This window comes from Pholcus phalangioides, unplaced genomic scaffold (assembly GCF_987345545.1).
Source record: "Pholcus phalangioides strain wild (caught in Gottingen) unplaced genomic scaffold, Ppha-v1.0 ptg000013l_1, whole genome shotgun sequence".
In the NCBI taxonomy this organism is placed as follows: Eukaryota; Metazoa; Arthropoda; class Arachnida; order Araneae; family Pholcidae; genus Pholcus; species Pholcus phalangioides.
In genome coordinates this window covers 21,107,533-21,127,142 of record NW_028301606.1, presented here as the reverse complement: position 1 = coordinate 21,127,142, position 19,610 = coordinate 21,107,533, and the positions used below count along the sequence as shown (strand labels likewise).

Sequence of the window (19,610 nt, the reverse complement as noted above, 5' to 3'; positions counted from 1 at the left end):
TTTGGATCCTCTGAAGACGACACCCATATAGCATATCGAAATGCACTAGGGGTTGTTTGTAATTTCCATGTGTTTGCCTTATCCGTTGATGATTTTGTGCGCAACCGTAATTAAATTTTCGTCTCTATGGAGACAAAATTTCAAGGCTATGGACCATCTGTCTTATCTTCACGGACAAGTGACGTCTTAACGCATGGGCACACTCGCACACGCAAGGGCGTAGCGAGGGTGGGGTGGGGGGGGGGACTTGGGGGTCTGGTCCCCCCCCGAAATGTGAGAAAATGACCGAAAAAAGGGAAAAAGATGGCCAAATCCATTGTTCTGTCACTTTGGTCCCCCCCCCCCCGAAATGAAGTGGTCCCCCCCTCGAATGAAATTTCTGGCTACGCCCCTGCGCACACAGCCCGGGGGCCTCAAGATTATAGGGGCCTCATAAAAATGAGAAGTAGTTGAATTTTTCGAGAATTTTTCAGGTAGGGCCTCTGAAAAATCACCTGGCCCGGGGGCCCACGATGCTCTCAAGACGGCCCTGTCACGGACCCCCTCTGATCTGCGGAATGGTCATAGGTTGAGAGCAGCAGTTCTACCGGATTCTATAATGAAACAGAAATCAATTACTTTTTTTTTGTGAGAGAGAGATTTTCTTACCAATTTTAAAAATTGTGCGTATATTCAGTAAAATTTTCAAACAGATATACATGCATTTGAAAAATCTTGATCATGAAAACCAATGATCCCGTTATTTTATCGTAAGATTTCCTACGGCTCCACGATTAAATCCTACGATTCTACTGCCGATGATCTACCATCAATCTTGGCAACCTCACCTTCAGAAAGGGCCTCAAGACGTAAGTGGATGTCGGCGGCCGTAGACTTATTATTTCCTGTGTATTAACAACAAGAGCTTACTTATCTGATAAGGTGAGATCCTTCTAAGATAATCTACAAAGTTCATTCTTTTATTAACAGGCCATCAGAGATAAAAAATAACAACTCATGATGATAACAACTCATAATTTTATGATATCTTATATCTACCACTTATGAGATATGTCTTTTATTGCTTTTTTTTGAGGTCATATTAAACTTTCATCTACTATTTTTAATTTTATAAATTTGTTTTTATCTTTATTAATATCTTACTTGGATGACTTATTAGATGATGAAAAATTAAAAATAAGTTAAAGAGGGAAAAACACATTTATTATTCATGATGAATTGAAAAATATTGGGTTGAGAGAGAGAGAAATGATTGTAAATTATTATACTTTAAACAGTAATTACTTATAAAAACGTTAGTTACATAAATTTTATGCAAATTAGCCATTCTTTATTTCCTAGATGTAACTCTAAGGGGATAAGAAATTTTTTTGTTTTAAACTGCATATTAACATAAAGAAACTATGATTCAAAATAGAGTAATTCCAATATTAAATAAATAATGATATCATTGATTTCAGGGTTAATATTCTGTAGATATTTCTCTAGTTGATCTCAATATAGAAAAAAAATTAGAAATTGTAACTGATGAAAAATAGTGTATAATTTTTTGAATATATATATATATTTTTTTAATTTAAATAAGTGGAAATGAAATACCTGAAAGCCAACTTTATTAATTCATTTGATTAAATTACATAAAAATGATAAAATGTTCTTTATTTAACTTATAGCTATGTTTACAATATAGAATACTATTATCTTTTCTTCTTTCCTTCCTGAATTCTATAGTGAAGATAAGTCAAACATTAATGGGAGAATGTAAAACACTTTGAAACCAAAGATTACTTAATTTAATTCAAGAATGTAGGTAAAAGAAAAAAAAAATCTTAAATTTTATTTCTCATTGCACTATTATTATGCATTTCATTAAAAATGGGTTTAACTTTGTTTATCATTAGCTATTTCATGAGATCATTAAAAATATTAAATCTAAATGGACCTATCTCATGATTGATATTTCCTCTTGAATTAAGTTTTAGCAATTTCTGAATATTTATTCATAACTCAAATTGAGATTTAATGTATCTTGGAGAAAAACATTTGTAGTTACTTCTTAAAAAATCATTTTTGATCTGCATAGTAAAATTGTGCATGTATCGGACAAATTATTGACCATTTTTTATTATGTCCATGCAGAAATATTATAAAATAAATAATTGATATAACGTTTCACTTTCAGTGTTACTTGTGTTGAAAAATTCTGCAATAATAATACCTTAAAAAGTCAGAATGGATTTCAATGTTCGAGTATTGATTGAACCTAGAGGATTCATCAGAGTCATTCAAGTTGTGAGTAATTTAATCAATCACATGTTTGTAGACTTATTGTACTGATCATTGCAACTTATTTACAATTAGCTTCATTCTTTTATGGCTGTAATTTATATTGTGCATCTCACTCATTTATTTTACTAAATTAACTTTACGTGTTTTTTTTTTCATTTTTTTCAAAAAAAATTAATTTCAAAAATACACTGTCGATATAAAATACAATTAGATGCAATCATATTATTTTCAGTCTGATGTAAGTATATTTTATTATCTTTCTTTGATAATTGACTCATAATTAAAACCATTGTAAACAATCATTTTAACCATGTTACTTGTGGAAATGAATAATTATAATAATTATGGAAGAATGAAATTTTTGTATTCATTATATTTTTTGTACAAACGGCAAAGTAAACTTCAGGAAGTAAAGTTAAGGAACTTGTCTTAGTTTATGTGTCATCTAAATTTTCTTATTATCATTTTTTGGAAATTTTGACAAACAAACTTTAGTTGATATGTTGTATTAATCACCATAAACCCTGTTTTAATAGCTGTGATATTGTGTATATACAATATATACAATAAAAATCCAGAACAAACAAAATGGTTTTTTACATATAGGCGGAGAGGTTTATTTATGGGAGGGGGGAGAGGGTGAGATGACTATAGCTGAGTGGCAATTTTAGAGAGGGCAGCGAATTGTTGGAGTGAGTAGTCAAGGGAATTAGAATGGGAGAAAGGTGGCAAAACACAAATCTGCTTCTGCATAGAGATCAAAGGACTAGGTTAGTGAGCAACGAAACGAGTGTGCAAGCATGTGAGGATCAAAAGAAAGACCTAGGGAGCAAAAAACTAGGCTAGTGTGCAATGAAAAGATTGTACAAGCATGGGAGTTACCAAAAGAGAAATTTAGGGAATGGGCAAACATGGGAGTGACCAAAAGAGGAATCTAGAAAATAGGAAGGCATGGAGTGACCTGGAAAATGAGAAAACATGTCAGTGAGTGAACTGAAGAAAGAGGTGAAGTCGCTTGAAGAAAGAGGTGAAGTCGCTTGAAGAAAGAGGAATCAGATCAATGAGTAACAAAAAGAGATATAAAGAGATATATAAAAGAGTATACATAAGGTTCAAAGACCAAATAAATACCACAAATAATTTATGAGCCAATTTTTTAAGATTTGTGTGAAATAAATAAATTTCTGCAATGTGAGACTTTTATCAGCTTTAAATCCTCTTATAGTAGTCTTTTTCCAGCTCTGCGGATGTACATACTACTACTATTACTACTTGACCATACATGCACCTCATGCACATTCGTCTATGGAATTTCTAATGAATTGGTACATGCCGGAATGTGCGTGTATGTGTTGTGAACCTAACATGAAGTTCAATTTGTTTCAATGTAATGCTTGTTATGTCTAGTGCTCCCATCTACCATCACATTTTCTAACTATTAGTGAAGTGTATTGATTGCAGATTTTATTGCTGTAGGCTTGTTACTCTCTGTGATGAAACTCTGTGAAGATACCTACTCATACCCAAAAATTTTATTACTTAAAATACAGTTCAACCCCCGCCTTCATTACAGATTAAGATTCTACTTGTGTACTCATAATTCATCTACTCAATATGTTCAGGGTTTTAATAATGTTTTACTTAGTTTTTCCATGTTTAAACATGAAAAAAAAAAATTATCAACACAATATTGAAATGTGTCATATCTTGCTTTATCTCATACATATGAAGAAATTTTTCTTCCGTTTTTACTTAAAATTAGAATTTAATCTGAATAATGTATGCCATCATTAATCACATGTCATGTATGTTATCATAACCACATTTAACATAACAAATTATTTTAGGTCATGTCTATATTCGCGTTTGCCACAACTTCTGGTTTTGAAACAGCTGCAACAATACATGTTAAATGTGAATGGGAGAAAGATATTCACTACAGATTTGGATATCCATTTAGGTAAATCAATCTCTTGCAGTTTGATGTATATACAATAATTCACTTTTTCCAGCATTCAATTGTTACTATTATTTCAAGAAATGTATTTATTTATCTGAAATAAAAGGTCTCAAAAAAACCATCAATTTATACACAGTTAAAATTTATTATCTTTATGCATGAGTCTGTTTTATGTAACTACCAAAGGAAGACAAAAGTGCAAATAAAAAGACTATATCTCTACAGTATATTTAATCCTCCTTGACTATTAGAGATGCTGTAAGCTGAAATGAAGGAAGGGGTGACCATCAGAGGCAGATTTAATGGTGGGCGCATGCCCGGGTCCCCGACTTCTAAAGGGCCCTGAAAAACCAAACTTCATACTTTTTTCTTATTTAAGGGGACCCAATATTTTCTTTTGCGCTGCCTCAACCATCTTTGATTCGTCACTAGTGACCATTAATAACGGTTTTACTGCATAGGGTGTCCCATAAATTCATTAATAGTTTAAAACCACATAAAAATTGAAGGAATTGGTATATTTGAATGCAGTTTGCAAATAAGTTACTCTCACGAAGAGGGATTTTTTTTAATGAATCACTGGGAGCCTACAAATCAGAGTCCTATAAAATGCATGATGTATAATTAACTGAATTTTCCTGTTACTGGCACTTACATAAGGTTTCCATTGTGCTGTTGACATTGATGGACAAAGCACTATACATGAAGTTGTTACACTTCAGCCAGGAATCACCAGGTGAGGCTTTACAACTTTAAGACACATTATAGATTGAAGAAAGTTCAGGTCCAATCTCTTGTGCAGCGCCTTCTATCGATAAAAGTTTCAACCATTTTTTTTCTGTACTAAAAATAATCCCCCTTCCTGAGAATAAATTTTTCCCAAACCGCATTTAAATATTGCAATTCCTTCAATTTTTATAAATTTATAATCTATTTACGAATTTATGGGACATCTTACATGCCAAACTGCTATGTAATACTTTAATTCTTAACTGAATTTTTCTCTCAGCACTTATGTATCAAATAATAATCTGTATATATATCTGTAAATAATAATAAAGGGATATACACACACACACACATATATATATATATATATATACTTGTTCAATAAATGAAGTTTTTTACAAATGATTGAAGATGATTTTTTGAAATGCTTATTCTGGACAATAACATTTTATGCTTCAGATTGGCAAGATCTGAGCTCCGTATGCCCAAGGAATGCACCAAGAATACTACAGAGATTATGTATGAGACTTACGCATTTCCATTTGATTTCTCCAGCAATGCAGAATTTTTCGTAGCAGCAGGGATTTTGACACTACTGTACACAGTTGGTGTTCTCGTGTTGTACGTTTTCATGCACCGTTTGTACTCAACCAATCCAATGGTTCCAGTAGTTGTAAGTAAAAATATAAAATGTGTTCTTCAAATTTTAAAAATATAGTAGATTTGATCTGTTACTGTTTCTTTTTTTCCCCCCTTCTTAAAACGTTTTTTTTCTAACATATATTTCCTGTAGGATTTTTTGGCAACTGGTGTTCTTGCTATTTTCTGGTTTGCTGGATCATGTGCATGGGCTCAGGGTGTGACTGATGTCAAGTATTACACCAATCCGACTAATTTCCTTGAGGATATAAATATATGTGCTACTGAGAAGGTCTGTCGTACTACTAATGTTGGGAATTTTGCCTCTCTGAATGTGTCTTTGGTGAGTTCAAGTGTTTTGTGTGATTTACCAGTGCTGCAACTATAGAAAGGCAAGTATCCCATGTGCTGAATCAAGGGGTTTGAAATTTGCTCTGTTTGTTCAAAGTTATGGGAAGAAGATGCCAAAATGTATGCTTGCTCAGCGACGGAGGAAATTTTTGTTACTAGAGTTGCAGCTCTGTAATTGATATTCATAATCACTTACACACATAAAATGCAGAAATTTAAACTTATTTCTATAATTTCTGTATATATATTTAATTTCAGATCTTTGGGTTTGCCAACTGCATGCTGTGGGCTTCAAGCCTGTGGTTTGTTTACAAGGAGACGAGCTTCCACCAACCCCCACAGCCACCTGCAATGATGCCTCAGATGGGACAGCCACAACAGCCTCCTCCTCTCCAAGAACAAGACGTAGGCCACAAAATGGGTGGACAGTATGACTACTGAACACATTGGACAAACTAGTCATTTTTTCTGAGTATATGTTGTATACTGTTGTGTATTATTCCCTTGGTGCGTTCATTTATGAATGTGGTATGTTATGCAATTTAGATTGGTAGCACCCACAAAGGAAGGGTCCAATCTATGTCTGCAAATGTTTCGTTTGTTAGAGTTATTTTAAACCAGCAGCTATTTTTATAGACAGGAAAATATTTTTCAGAAAAATGAGCAAACTATTTAAAATTTATCATTAATTTTGACAACTTTTTTCTCACAACACATTATTTCCTGAATCATCTCAATATTAAAAAAATTCTAGGCTGAGTTAATGTGCCAATATCATTGCACTAATTTAGCTGTCAGTAATTAGCTAAAGAAAACGAAAATATTTTGTGCTTAATTTTCAGTATAGTAACATTTATCACTATAAGCAACATGTATAGAAGTACCTTTATATTGAACAAAACTTGCTTTTAATTATTGAGAAAAAAGCATCTATATCAAATGGGTGTTTATAAATGTCTTTGTGGTTACTAAAATTAGTTTCAGATCTCTAATTAATTGTTTATGCTAATCCTCAAAATGAATCGGGAAATTTTTTAAGGATTCTTAACTTATATATTCAGAAATATGACGAATATATACCAGAGTTGCCTTTGTAAAGGTGATAGCAAGGTAAATTAGATATTCTTATCAAGGGAGAGAAAAGAACTTTCATTTTTGTGATCAAAGCTTTGCAAACTCATTTCTGAAACATGATTCTAAAAATTAAAAAAAAACTTTTTTAATTATATTCATTAGAAAATGCAATAAAATATATGATTAAAAAAAGTATATTGATGTGAAAAAAGTAGATGACTATATGGAAATTTTAATAATGATATTGTTCTTTAGCATTCATTCATACTATGACAGCACTAAAATTTCAAAATTCACCCCTCGATTGCATTTAACAGTTTCCCGATGAACTTAAAAGTTTGTTGTGGGCCGCGTCGCAAACATTACTTATAGGAAAATGCTCTCACACAATAAATTCATTAAATTATGCATGAAGTAAATACAATCACTTCCCCATAAAATGTTGAATCAAATCCACATTTTATTTATTTTAAATAAAAGTGACAATTTAAAAGTCCTTATATGTTTGTTAATTAAATCTTCCAATTTTAATATTTATTCATTAATTAGAACATGAGGATCAAAACTTCAATTTATTGATTCCAAAAATGAAAAAACTGTTCAGAACACATTTCTACATATTAGAGCAAAAAAATTATGGATTTTGCAAATTGTCAACAATGGAGCTGTCTACTGTGTCTGAGTGATCAGTGCACCAATCTCTGGTTTGACAGGTCCAAATATTCTTTTGACAAATCAGAAAAAATAACTATTCAAAATCAGTTCCAAAAGTCTCAGTCTGTATAAAATGAATCTGGTGCTACTAAAATGATCAAATGAATGAGAAGTGGAAACCCCCATGTTCGTTTTGTCCACGTGTTTTCAATACTTCATCGCCCCTTAAAGATGCAGAAAATGTCATTTTCAATTCGTTTTTGTTAAATACATAATTTATTTGACATTATATATTACAAATTTTTAACAATTTAATTATTATATCATAAGTTAAATGAAGTCAATTTTTTTTCTTCTAATTTGTTCAAAGTAAGTTTACATGCTATAAAATTGTTTCTTAAAATTCTTTTCAAATTAACATTTCTTTTCCCAAATTATGCTTATGATTGGATTTGAATGGTTTTAGTCAAAAAGTTTTTTTTTATTGCAGCTGCTGAAACATAATGATATAACATTATTTGATCTTTTACCTGCATGGTATCCATTTGATGATTTTACCTCATCATTAGGGATACGTAAATTTTGCAAAAAAAAAAATCCAAAATTTCGCAAAAAAAAAAATTTTAAATCACAAATTTTGCATTTCTTTGCAAAAAAAAATTCAAGTCAGAAATTTTGTATTTGTTCACAAAAAAATAAATAAAATATATTTTTACAAAAAATAGCATATCATAGGCCCATGGCTAAAATGAATTTTCTGAAGACCCCCCCTCCCCTTACCTTGTTAGAAATGCTTACTCTCGCTAATTTGAACCAGATCTCATTTTCATGAGGGCCCCTCTGCATTTGAGGTTTTCTGGGCCGTGCTCGGTCGGACCCATGCATTAAGACGACACTGGTTGGATGTCATCTGTACGGTCATATTTATTGAGAAAAGCAGTAATATATGATATTCGTCCAGATGAATGACACCTTTGAATCACGACTTATACTGTGATGCTTTCTTTTTCTTTTTTTGGTAGCTTAAATATGCACTGCTCATTTTTCTTGAGTGCAAAAAAGTTATCTTCATCTTGGCCACAACAGTTAATTCTGTCTTTGAATTCTTTAATCAATGCGTCACCCACAAGATTCACTTTATACGCCCAGCATTGGTAGTGCAGAATGTTGTCATCAAGAAGTGCTTTAATAATTTGAAACACGCAGTCTGATACTAGCTCCTTTATTTCCATATTTAGTTTTGTATTCTTTTATGGTGCCAATTATAGCTTGGAAACACACGGAAGAATTAATGATAAAATTGAAATTATTGAGATTTCACAAAAAAGTTATAAAAATTCAAATTTTTGCATTTATTTGTCAAAATTGGCAAATTTCGCATTTATCACATTTATTTTGTGAAAATTTTGCATTTATCGCAGTTATTTCGTAAATATGAAATTTACGTATCCCTACTCATCATATTAAAATATCAATGGTTTTGTTAACTGAAAGCTTTCCTTTGAGGGTGTTACCAGTTCTTTTTTTTATGTTGCAAATTCATATATGTTGCGTTTTAGATTAGATTTGCATCACTACTTTTATTGTTTCTGTGTATAATTGAAATATATTATTACATGCATTATTTACATACAGTATGGATTGTATGTTTTCACATAGTCTAGTCATTTAAAGAAAAAAATACTTAGTAATTTTCAACAAATAATCTGCTCTCGAATGAGATGGTTAACTTATATGTATATTTGCAAACACACACAGTAAAATACAACCATTATTTAATAATGAAATCCGCTTATATATGTAAATGTATATGTACTTATGTTCATGAATGATAGATTTATGATTTTTGCTTTGTGTCATAGATTTGAGGATGCATACGAAAAAGTGGAATTAAATGTGTATCCATGTTAACTCGAAAAAAAATTTCTTGATTAATTGCTGCTTTCAAGAATGTGATAGATTACGTATTTATAATTGTTAACTGATTTTGGTAAAAAATTATGATTGTGTTCGCACACAATCATTAGTGCAACCGATGGTGTGTGTGTTTTACTGTGGCTGTGTGTGTGAACTGAGTTTTAGAGTATGTGTGCACTTTCATGCTAGTCAGGCGCAGAGAAAAGCTCATGTTTGACTTGCAGAAGATGGAAAAAATTATTGTATTCAATAAGAGAAAAATCAATTAGATTCATGTGCATGCACTATTGCATTATAAGATATAGAGAACAAGTAGCGATGATTTAATCACAAATTTGAGAATCTGTAAGTTATGAAATTTTTTTAAATTACCATTATTATCGCAACAAGTTTGGAATACTCACTCGATGGGGACTGCACAAAGACGAGGAATTTTTACATGCATAAATATATTTGACTTGAATAAATTACAAGTTGAAAAATTTCAAAGTTTTCAATTGATACATTAACTGAACTCCTTATTCAACAAGTTTTATGGGACTGATATATTTATTTGTTAAATCAAGGAAATCTTTGAATTTGGGTTAAGATGATCACAAATATACTCACAAAGACTTCCTGTTTCTATGGTTGTATGCTACAATGGTGGTGCTACAATTTTTTTAATTATAAGTTTTAATTTGTTAATGTTTTTACAGAATTTTTGTTTCAGTTTCCCTAAATTTTATATAATTTAGTATTGCATAATTTATGTTTGCTATTTATTGCAATGGACATCATGCAATATAAGTGTATATATAGCTATTATTTCATTTGTCTCTTGATCATGCATGTATTTTTTTTGTGCCAAAATGAGGATATAATCAGAAGTCAAAATGTTTTTTATATACACTTGTACATGGAAATTCTTTTTTGTTTCACATTCTATTAAATTTATAGCTTTTATGTACTGTATTCCTCTAGCTATATTATTTTGTATACGAAGTAGACTCTCACTAATCAGGCACATATCAGATCAGGGGTGTGCTGAATTACTGGAAGTAAGCTGAAAAGTCTCATTTAAATGTTATTAACTTTAGTACACAGACGTGCAAAGATGTTTTTCTTTTCTTACTCGAAAAAAAAAAAACCCACCTAAACATGCCAGATTATTGGGCGGGCCACACTAGTGCAAAGCTGGATAAGCGAGAGTCTACTGTATTGCTGTCATTTTGCTCATTTCCTGATGCATGCATATATATTTACTGCCATGATGAGGTTGTATATTTACAAATCAAAATATTAAACTGTTTTTTTATATACTATAAAAATTGTTTTTGTTATGCATTTTATTGTATTTATAGTTTTTATGTATTGTATTTCTCTGAATAAGTGTAGCAGTGAAGAAATCATAAAAGAATATGTGAGCACTAAACACAATGATGGCCACATTTAATGTACGCAAGCGATGGTAACTCATGGGAAAAATTGACTAAAATTTGTCCATGTCAGAATTTATTTGGCATCTGTGGGAAATTTTGAGTTTATCAAACAAAATAATTTGTTAAAAAATTGAAAATATAAATGCAATGCAATACTTTTCTAGTGCAAAATACTTGACTAAGTATTTTCCCTCGTAGATGGCAGCACATTTTTTGGAATGTGTGGGAAAAATTTAGTTAAATAAATTTTTTTTGAAGGAAATTTTACTCCACGTGGTTACTGTCACTGTCTATGCATAATTTTTTTTAATTAGATATGTTTTCCCCCCTTATTTTCCACAAACAGATTCCTACGAACTTCTTAATTCCTACAAACAGATATTTGTAAGAGAAGTATTCAATAAATGATCAATATATCACTTTCAAACACTACAAAAATTTTAACAAAGTATTTCTTTAATAGTTTTAGCTTTTCTTTTATGAATTTCTTTTGAAATGTTTTTTTTTAAAATCATGTATTCATCATTTCAGCCAATTCAATATTTCAAGCTCTCTATTAAAAAAAAGCAATGCTTAAGCACTGCAAGCACTTATTCTAAGAAATACGATATAAATATTTTATATTTATTTGTGCATTATACTTTGTGCCATATTATTGTTAATTATCGTTTGTATTGAGATTTATAAAAAAATTTCATTGATTGTTCTTGTTATGCTATTTAATTTAAGAGCTTTTTGATACTTAATTGTTTGTCATTTTACCATTGTTTTTATACATATTTTGTGATGAAATGCTTAATTTTGCTTATTAATTTATTAAGTTTATTTATGTTGATTAGGAGATGTTGTTTGTGCAAAATGTCTTTTGTGCAAAGAGGGACAAATAATTTAAAAAATTATTCCTTGCTCAACTCTATAAGACCCAAACCAGAATTTATTAGGATGTTTTGGTTATACATTGTCTCTTCATAAACATGACAAAATAAATCAGATAATGACTGTAATGTATAAACAATGTGCTAATTCAGTTTGATCATAACATCCATTATATTTTTCCATTTCAATGTGTTTTTTTTCCATGAAAATTGCTTGAATTGGGTGGAAAAAAACATCTTTGTGGCAATCTTCACAACACCAAATAATATTTTCAATGAGAGCAAAATATTTTGGTTTTTCATATCTTTAATGAAAAAAATTGATACAAAAATTAAATTTATTTCTATTAAAATTCAAAAATATTTTATATTTCTTCTAGAGTTTGGCTGTTAACTGAAAATGCACAAATCGAAGAAGATAAATTACAACAAAAACCATGCTTATAAGGATGCAAACTATTCCCTATCTCAGTGTTTTGATTTTTAACACTTAAATTTCTCCTATTGCTCACAGACCATCAGCACAAGAGGATGCTCCAATTGCTTATTGATTTTTGATGAAAGAAAAGGTATATATCTAATTATTTGCACAGATTAAGGGATGTAGTATACTATTAATAGTCAAAAATATATCTCCATAAATGAATTTTTTTTTTCCATTTTTTAAAAGCACTGATCCACAGGTTATCAGATAATTTTTTTTTCTCTAGGGAAGATTCAAACTTTCACCCCTTTAACTTGAACCTCCAAAAAAAAGAAGAAAGAGAAGATAATAAAAAGATAATTAAAAATAAAATTTAAGGGAAAAATAGTTCAGGACAAATATTTAAAGAATCATTGTCATATAACAAGTCACAGGAAAAGATTTTTCAAGAAGCCACATTATAATTACATTTTTACAAAACTGATTTCCACTGACTTCCAATATTCCATTTGTCACATGATTGATGTGGATTGCAGTGGAAGAATCGATATGAATCGATGACAGTTAATAAAAATAACTTATGCCCTAAATGTTTACTCAAGTATGAAAAATACAAAAAAAAGTTTTATATTGGAGCAATAACATTTTGTGTATGCCTGTGCACACAAGGCATGAGTGCTAACCAAAAAAAATTGATGGTGGAATCATGAATTCTGTTTAAAATCATGGACGATTTTGCAAGTCATGCAGTTTTATTCAGTTCGTGTTAAGATGGTAAAAATATGCAATTCATAATTGATGTAGTAGTGGCAAAGATATACATAAGAATGAGAGAAATTTTTCATAACAAATGAACTGAAATAATGAATCAGTGAAACAATGCAAATAGTATTTTAGTTTTTGAATTTTCATGAATATATGGTTGTTCATATTGTTCTACATCATTTATTGCATATAATGTTTTAAAAAATATTCCATACTTTTTTTTTGATTATTCACCATTTTTGGTTATCCAAAAATATTCACAAATTGTTGTGCCTGTTGTGTATTGTTAACTTTGTGTATGACTTTCTAATCCATGAGACATATCAAACACAGAGGTTTTGCTATGCAATTCCAGACCAAAAATATTATGCACAAACATAAAATTCCTTTTATCCTTTCTGACCAATATAAAGTTTCGTACAGAAAAATAAAACATGTTGTCGAACAGACATGTCTTGTTGGTTCATCAGTTGTATTGTGAAATCTTGTTTTGAAAGAAATTTTTTGTTTTTTGTTTTGGATAATTTAGTTATTTTCATGTTTGCTGTGAAATACTCTGAATTTCATTATTGTATTTTCTCATGACAACAAGACTACATTCATTAGCACATGCATCATACTTTTTGAAGCAAGTTCTTTTGGGGTTTTTTTTTTCAGAAAAAAATATAATTTTCACAAATTTTCATGGTTGTATCGATGTAAGGTAATAATGAAATGCAAAAAAATATGTATAACTCATATTGCTTGTGAGTAGACTAGTAAATGAGATGTATTTTATATATAAAAGCTGTTTGCATGTGCAGCCTTAAAGCAATTGCTATGGCTATTCCTTGCGCCTAAGACAAGTATCATTTCTATACACAATTTTGTTACTTTCCTGCATTTCTCCTACTAGCTGGAGTTTCTATGCATTTCATTGTTTTGCGAAACCCCACCGATGTTGGAGCCTCTGAATTTGCAACATTCATACAATTGAAATAGTGGATAAGATGAAGTGCTTTTTGAGAGAAAAGAGGAGTTTTTTCAGTATTTTATTCATAAATACTACATTCCTCTACAGTTAAATGAGTATCATTCAATTATTTTTGAATGCCACACATTCATTACAGGTTGTTTCAGTTAAAAAGCTTTAGTTTTTCATGTTCTGAGTAAACATTGTTTTACATGTAAATCTAAAGTACAGTCCTTGGCAATATAATATTATTATTTAAATCACACTGCTACCTAAGAAACCAGGATGGTTAGTCCACAAATCTCTCAACTGACAAGACTAGGTTTGAATTCTTATAATTGGTACAGAAACAGGACTGTTTGGACCAGGCCAAATTCAATTTTTGCCTGATTAACTCTCATGTGTATAAAGAGACTGCAGTGAAATGAAAATGATGGAAAGGATTCTTTTTTAACATAAATCTTCTTGTCTATAGTATTGGTTCTCCAGTGACATAATATATTTGACATTTATGGCTATTTTTCCTGCCATGTCAGTTTCAAAGAATGATACAATGGAAAAAAAATTAATCGATTGGTGAAATTTGAAAGATAAAAACTACTTCCGCAATCATGAAATACCACATAAAAATTTTGATTCATCAAAACTTTTCATGGTTCAGTTTGATAAAAATATACAAACCTCTTCAAGAATTTTTGTTTTAGTTCATATAGGAAAAGCGCCCAATTTTCCCCAAGTTGATATGCCCAGATGAGTTATAGATTCCACGAACACCTGCTTGTATGTTTTCTCAAAATGTGATACCATAATTTCTAATTTGGATAATGAAAAATTATCAGTATAGAGGAGGATCCATCTCTGAATAGTGAGAGTTCACATGAATAACATCTAAAAATGTTAGTGAAATTTCATACAATGATAATTCAATGTGGACCTCAAGGTTTTGATTCAGTAATCACAACTATTTTCCAAATAGCTGTTAATAAATGAAGTGAAGTTTCAGATTTATACTGCTGCCAGCAAAACAAAAATGGCAGTATTCGTGAAATTATCAGAAATGATCACAAATGTCCATCAAACGGATTCGACAAAGCTCAAGCTTATTTTTTTAAATACTAGAGATTGACGGAATAATATGAATATAGAAGCATCTTAGTTTCCACTACAATTGAACCATAGACCACGTGTATGTGTATGAGCATTTTGTGATAGTTTTACAGATTAGTGCCTAGTTCCACTTGATCAGGAGGGAAGAATCTAAAAATTAGTGAATTGATTAATATGATGTTGCTTTCTGAGGCTTCCAATTGCTATCATCATTGCAAAAGCAATAGATTTGGTGTTGCGCTGTGTGAGACTCATTTGTACTTCAAATTGAACCCATGCAATGTATTTTTTTTTTCTCTTTCTTACTGCTGGTCAGAATTTTATTTTTTCCTGTGCAAAAAATGCTTTAAATCAAAGTGTAATAATGTCAGATGTTGCCGAATAATAATCATTGTTAGAATGTATGAAAATGAAACTTTTCTCGGTGTGTGAAAAAAAAATGTAAAAACATTTTTTTTTTGTTTAATTTCAGGTGTTGTTTGTTAATCTTGTCTGTTAGTTGAAAGTTGTTGTTTCAGTGTGAAAGAAACAAAAAGAAAAAAAACAAGTAAAATATTAGTATGTAGAAAGTTCAGTGTTTGTTATTTGTATGGAATGGTGGCTGAGAAGAGACCAAAAAAAAAAAAAACTACCATCCGCTGGTAGCAGATTCCTTTGAATGCGCTTCTGTCTTCCAGTGAAGCTAAACACTGCACTTATCTCCTAGTGTGTAGATACTGTGTTTATTCTACCTCGCTTTTCTCTCCTTTCATCAACAGTTGTAGAAAAAAAAAAACCTAAATATATATTCTACTTTAAAGAAATCAAATGAAAAGAAAGGGTCAAATGAAATGCCCAAAATAAAATGTCATTCAGAAATAGTGATACTTTATTGTGTTATTAGAATATCCATTGGGTTTGAATTTTAATTGCCTTTTCTTAACACACTAAACATGTTTTATTTGCAATCACATATATATCAATAGATATCAACACATATGTTTTATAACATCATTTAACATGTAAATTTAAAAATACTGTGATGTTTGAAATTTATCGTAAGCAAAGTTCCAGTAAAATTATAATTCACTATTTACAGTGTCCAACACACACATATCATAGATATTGTTAGAAAAATATCTCATTCCTTGCAAATCTGGAGAGAAATAAGTTAATTATGTCAGAAAACTGAAGCTTAATTTCCTGGAAAAAAAGCAATATCTTTTTTTGCTTGAAAGAAACTGTGGGTATATATCTGAGATTAAGGAAAAATTTAATTAGGTATGCAGTATTAAATATACAAGGCACGTACATGTGCATGTAATTGAAGTTTGTGTGTGCTATGAGCAGTCTACAGCCTTAAATACCCATCAGGAAGCTATGAAATTTGTCGAGCATCTTTATGAAGGAATGGGAAACAAATTGAATAATAAATCAGTTTTGACATTTGTCCTCTTGAGAGCATTTTTATTTTTTAATTATGGTGCACATACTAATTTTATACACACATATGACCAAATCACTTCATATGAGAGGATATCTAAACATATCAAGTTCTTCACTAAATAGGATGACATTGAGCTCATTAGAGCATGTTTTGCTGGTAGAATCCTTTTATGAACACTAAGATTCCTCACCAAGAGTTATGATTAGATGTGTTTGGTTTTCAAAGAACCTGTAAAAAAATTCTCTCTATCCCTTCATTAAGATGTTCCTAAAGTGTAATATTTTTCTGATAGGTAGTCAAGGCTGTAGACAACTCAGAACAAGCTAATTTTACTAATAGACACACTGTATACGAATGTATTGGTCATATACAGGATGCCTATAACTATAATTATAGAACTCAGTATATGAACAGTAAATTTTCTATAATTTATTAAGAAATTAATACTTCAACAAAATTACCATTGGCATACATGATGTTACTGTAAAACTGATAATCATTATGCATAATCAGTTACTATTTTGGTAAGTATGATAAAGTTGATTGATATACAGAGAATTTATCTCACACATTTATGAGTGACTATATGATCTGGAGCTCATATTGGTGAACCTAATAAACCATCCTGGGGGTGGCTTGTGACAAAATTCTCACCCATATGAGATATCATTTTGGAGTATAAGTGGCACTAGTAAAATGATCCCTAAAACTTGCAGCTGTGCTCCCAGCTTGAATTGATTGAAATTCATCAAAAACCCAACCACACAGTTTTCCTCTGTGAATCATTCCATCAATACGTTCATAGTTTGAATTTTACAGACAAAATAATTTTTTTTCTCTGCAATTATTTTTCTCTTTTTACCCTAGATTTAATGCCCTGCTATGTGGTGCCCATGTAGCCACATGGGTGCGGGCAGACATAGAACCCCCTGAAATATATAAATTACTCAAATTTATCAGATAATATGCATTAGCTTCATTCTAAGACGAATCTGACTGGCAATGTTGGTTTTGTTTGCATGTGTTGGTATGTTTGAAAAAAGCCAGTATATATATTACAGGACTGATAATAATAATTCTAGTTCATTATCTTACAATAGATGTGTGATTGTCAAATACTATCAAGGTCAATCTAGTATTCAACAAAAGTACTAATATTTCAGTTTTTAATTCAAAAAGTCCACGAGTAAAACGCTCATAAATCGAGGAATAGCTGCATAGTCACTCTTTAACCAGTCAACTGTCCAATTAATTTCTCCGAGCGTTACCCGCAGTGCCCACTTTTTTTTTGCAGATGCGCGCGCTTTTTCCCTTTTCTTGGAAGTTTGAAATATTAAAATATTTTTTTTTATAGATTGTTTTTTTATAGCTTGAATGTGTCGAGACATAATGACACCCCAAAAGTGGGGAGGGGGCGGTCATAATGTCCTGTGACTAAAAGAAATGCTGTTGATGGATTTATGTGGAACCATAGTAGTTGAACCTTTGCTAAAAGATATATGAGTAATAAAACAGATGCATCTTCGCAAGGGAGTTGGAAATGGAAACAAAAACGATGGGGATGCAGCTTTGCAAAGCGTGACAAAGATAATAGTAATAATAATCTCAGACCTTGAAATATAATTGTCAACTCCATCTAGTGATGAGATAATAAAGTAGAAGGATGGCTGTACAGAGATGGCAGCACATGTATGACAAATTATTTCGTCATTTCTATGTGAAAAAGACCGAAAAGTCTGTGTGTCGGCAAATGCCGTCGTAGGCAACACCATTACGTATATCAGCGACGGCAAATGCCGTCGTAACCACTTGACTGGTTAATCAAATAGGAGATTGCCTTCCCCCCCAATTTACAGGGTTGGGAAAAAAGTTATCTTCTCTCTCTATAGTTGGGTGTAAACAATAAATTTCTATAATCAGTTTTCTTTTTCCCCACAGAAATATCTTTTTGCTAATTCCTTATATTATATAGATTGGCACTAACATTTTCATAGTTGAATCGAAGTACAGTAATCTTGCTATATCCCTTTAAGCCCGAGCGATTGTGCAGGTGAAATACTTAAACATTTTATGTTTTAAAAAAAACTTCCCAATCTTAGTGTTATCACAAAAAGAAAATTAAAATTTTCATTCCCATTACCAAGGGTATGGAACTCCTAAAAACATGAAGCCCTGTGCTGGTGCACCTGTCACATGCCTCCATGAGCAGTATTTTCACACAGTTGTCAGAATATCTATTTCCTTCATATGCTCTACTGCAGGGTTTTCCAACTGGTGTGCCGTGAGGTTTTCCATCGTAGGTATGCTGCAACAGTTTTTATATTAAATAAATTCATCAGAAATTATTTCTAAAGGAGTCCAAACATCATTTCATAACTTGATTTTGTTTAAGGAATGTTACTTTTCTTTTAATTGAAATTAAGCAATAAATTGTTTTGTCTCTGAGGGTTAGTATAATTAAATCATCAAACCGTATAATTTGAGTGCAACGAAAGTTCAATTGTAGCTTCAACTGGGTCACAAAATAAAGAGATTAAAGAAAAAACCACTGCTCTATTGACTTATTGACTATTTCAAAATAAGCTAGAAACAAAAATTGTTTTAAGGGGAAGGAAGGATAATATATAAAACTTGTAGCTCAGACTAATCATGAAGATGACCAAATTTTTCAAATTCATCCCATATATCCCATGTAATAGCTCCAGTAACCTCTTCCACAGTAACATGACTGATATAAATCCAGGAATAGAGAATTTTAGAGACCTGAGATAGTACTAGCAACAATACTCAGGTTTCGAAGAACAGCGACAAAGGCACACGAGGATGCAAGAGAAAAAGGCTTGCAATGCACATTTACATCTTTATATGAAAAATGACTAAAAAAAAGAAAAAAAAAACCCCACAATGGTGCACAGGATAGTACTTCAAAGGAAACACAAAATAAACAGGATCCTGAAATTTTGCCCCAATTTTCTCTGTCCGACATTTTCCCCCGGTACATTTCACCTGCCCTGACAGAGTGAGTGA

The 19,610-nt window shown here is 31.1% G+C and overlaps 1 protein-coding gene across 1 annotated transcript; it reads left to right on the top strand.

The window, feature by feature from the left end:
* Positions 1-816: 816 nt before the first annotated feature.
* LOC149078753 (synaptophysin-like) lies at positions 817-8,306 on the top strand. The gene is made up of 6 exons (XM_089240852.1): positions 817-921; positions 2,183-2,292; positions 4,137-4,249; positions 5,438-5,651; positions 5,772-5,960; positions 6,227-8,306. Exons 2-6 carry the CDS (start codon positions 2,233-2,235, stop codon positions 6,407-6,409), a joined length of 759 nt encoding a protein of 252 aa, XP_089096978.1. The 5' UTR covers positions 817-921; positions 2,183-2,232; the 3' UTR covers positions 6,410-8,306.
* The last annotated feature ends 11,304 nt before the right edge of the window (positions 8,307-19,610 follow it).

Excerpts from the sequence above, each read along its gene's own strand:
- LOC149078753 (XM_089240852.1), top strand. The coding sequence starts at position 2,233 with ATGGATTTCAATGTTCGAGTATTGATTGAACCTAGAGGATTCATCAGA. Across the intron at positions 4,250-5,437 it reads AGATTTGGATATCCATTTAG|ATTGGCAAGATCTGAGCTCC; the intron begins GTAAATCAATCT and ends TTTATGCTTCAG. Across the intron at positions 5,961-6,226 it reads CCTCTCTGAATGTGTCTTTG|ATCTTTGGGTTTGCCAACTG; the intron begins GTGAGTTCAAGT and ends ATTTAATTTCAG.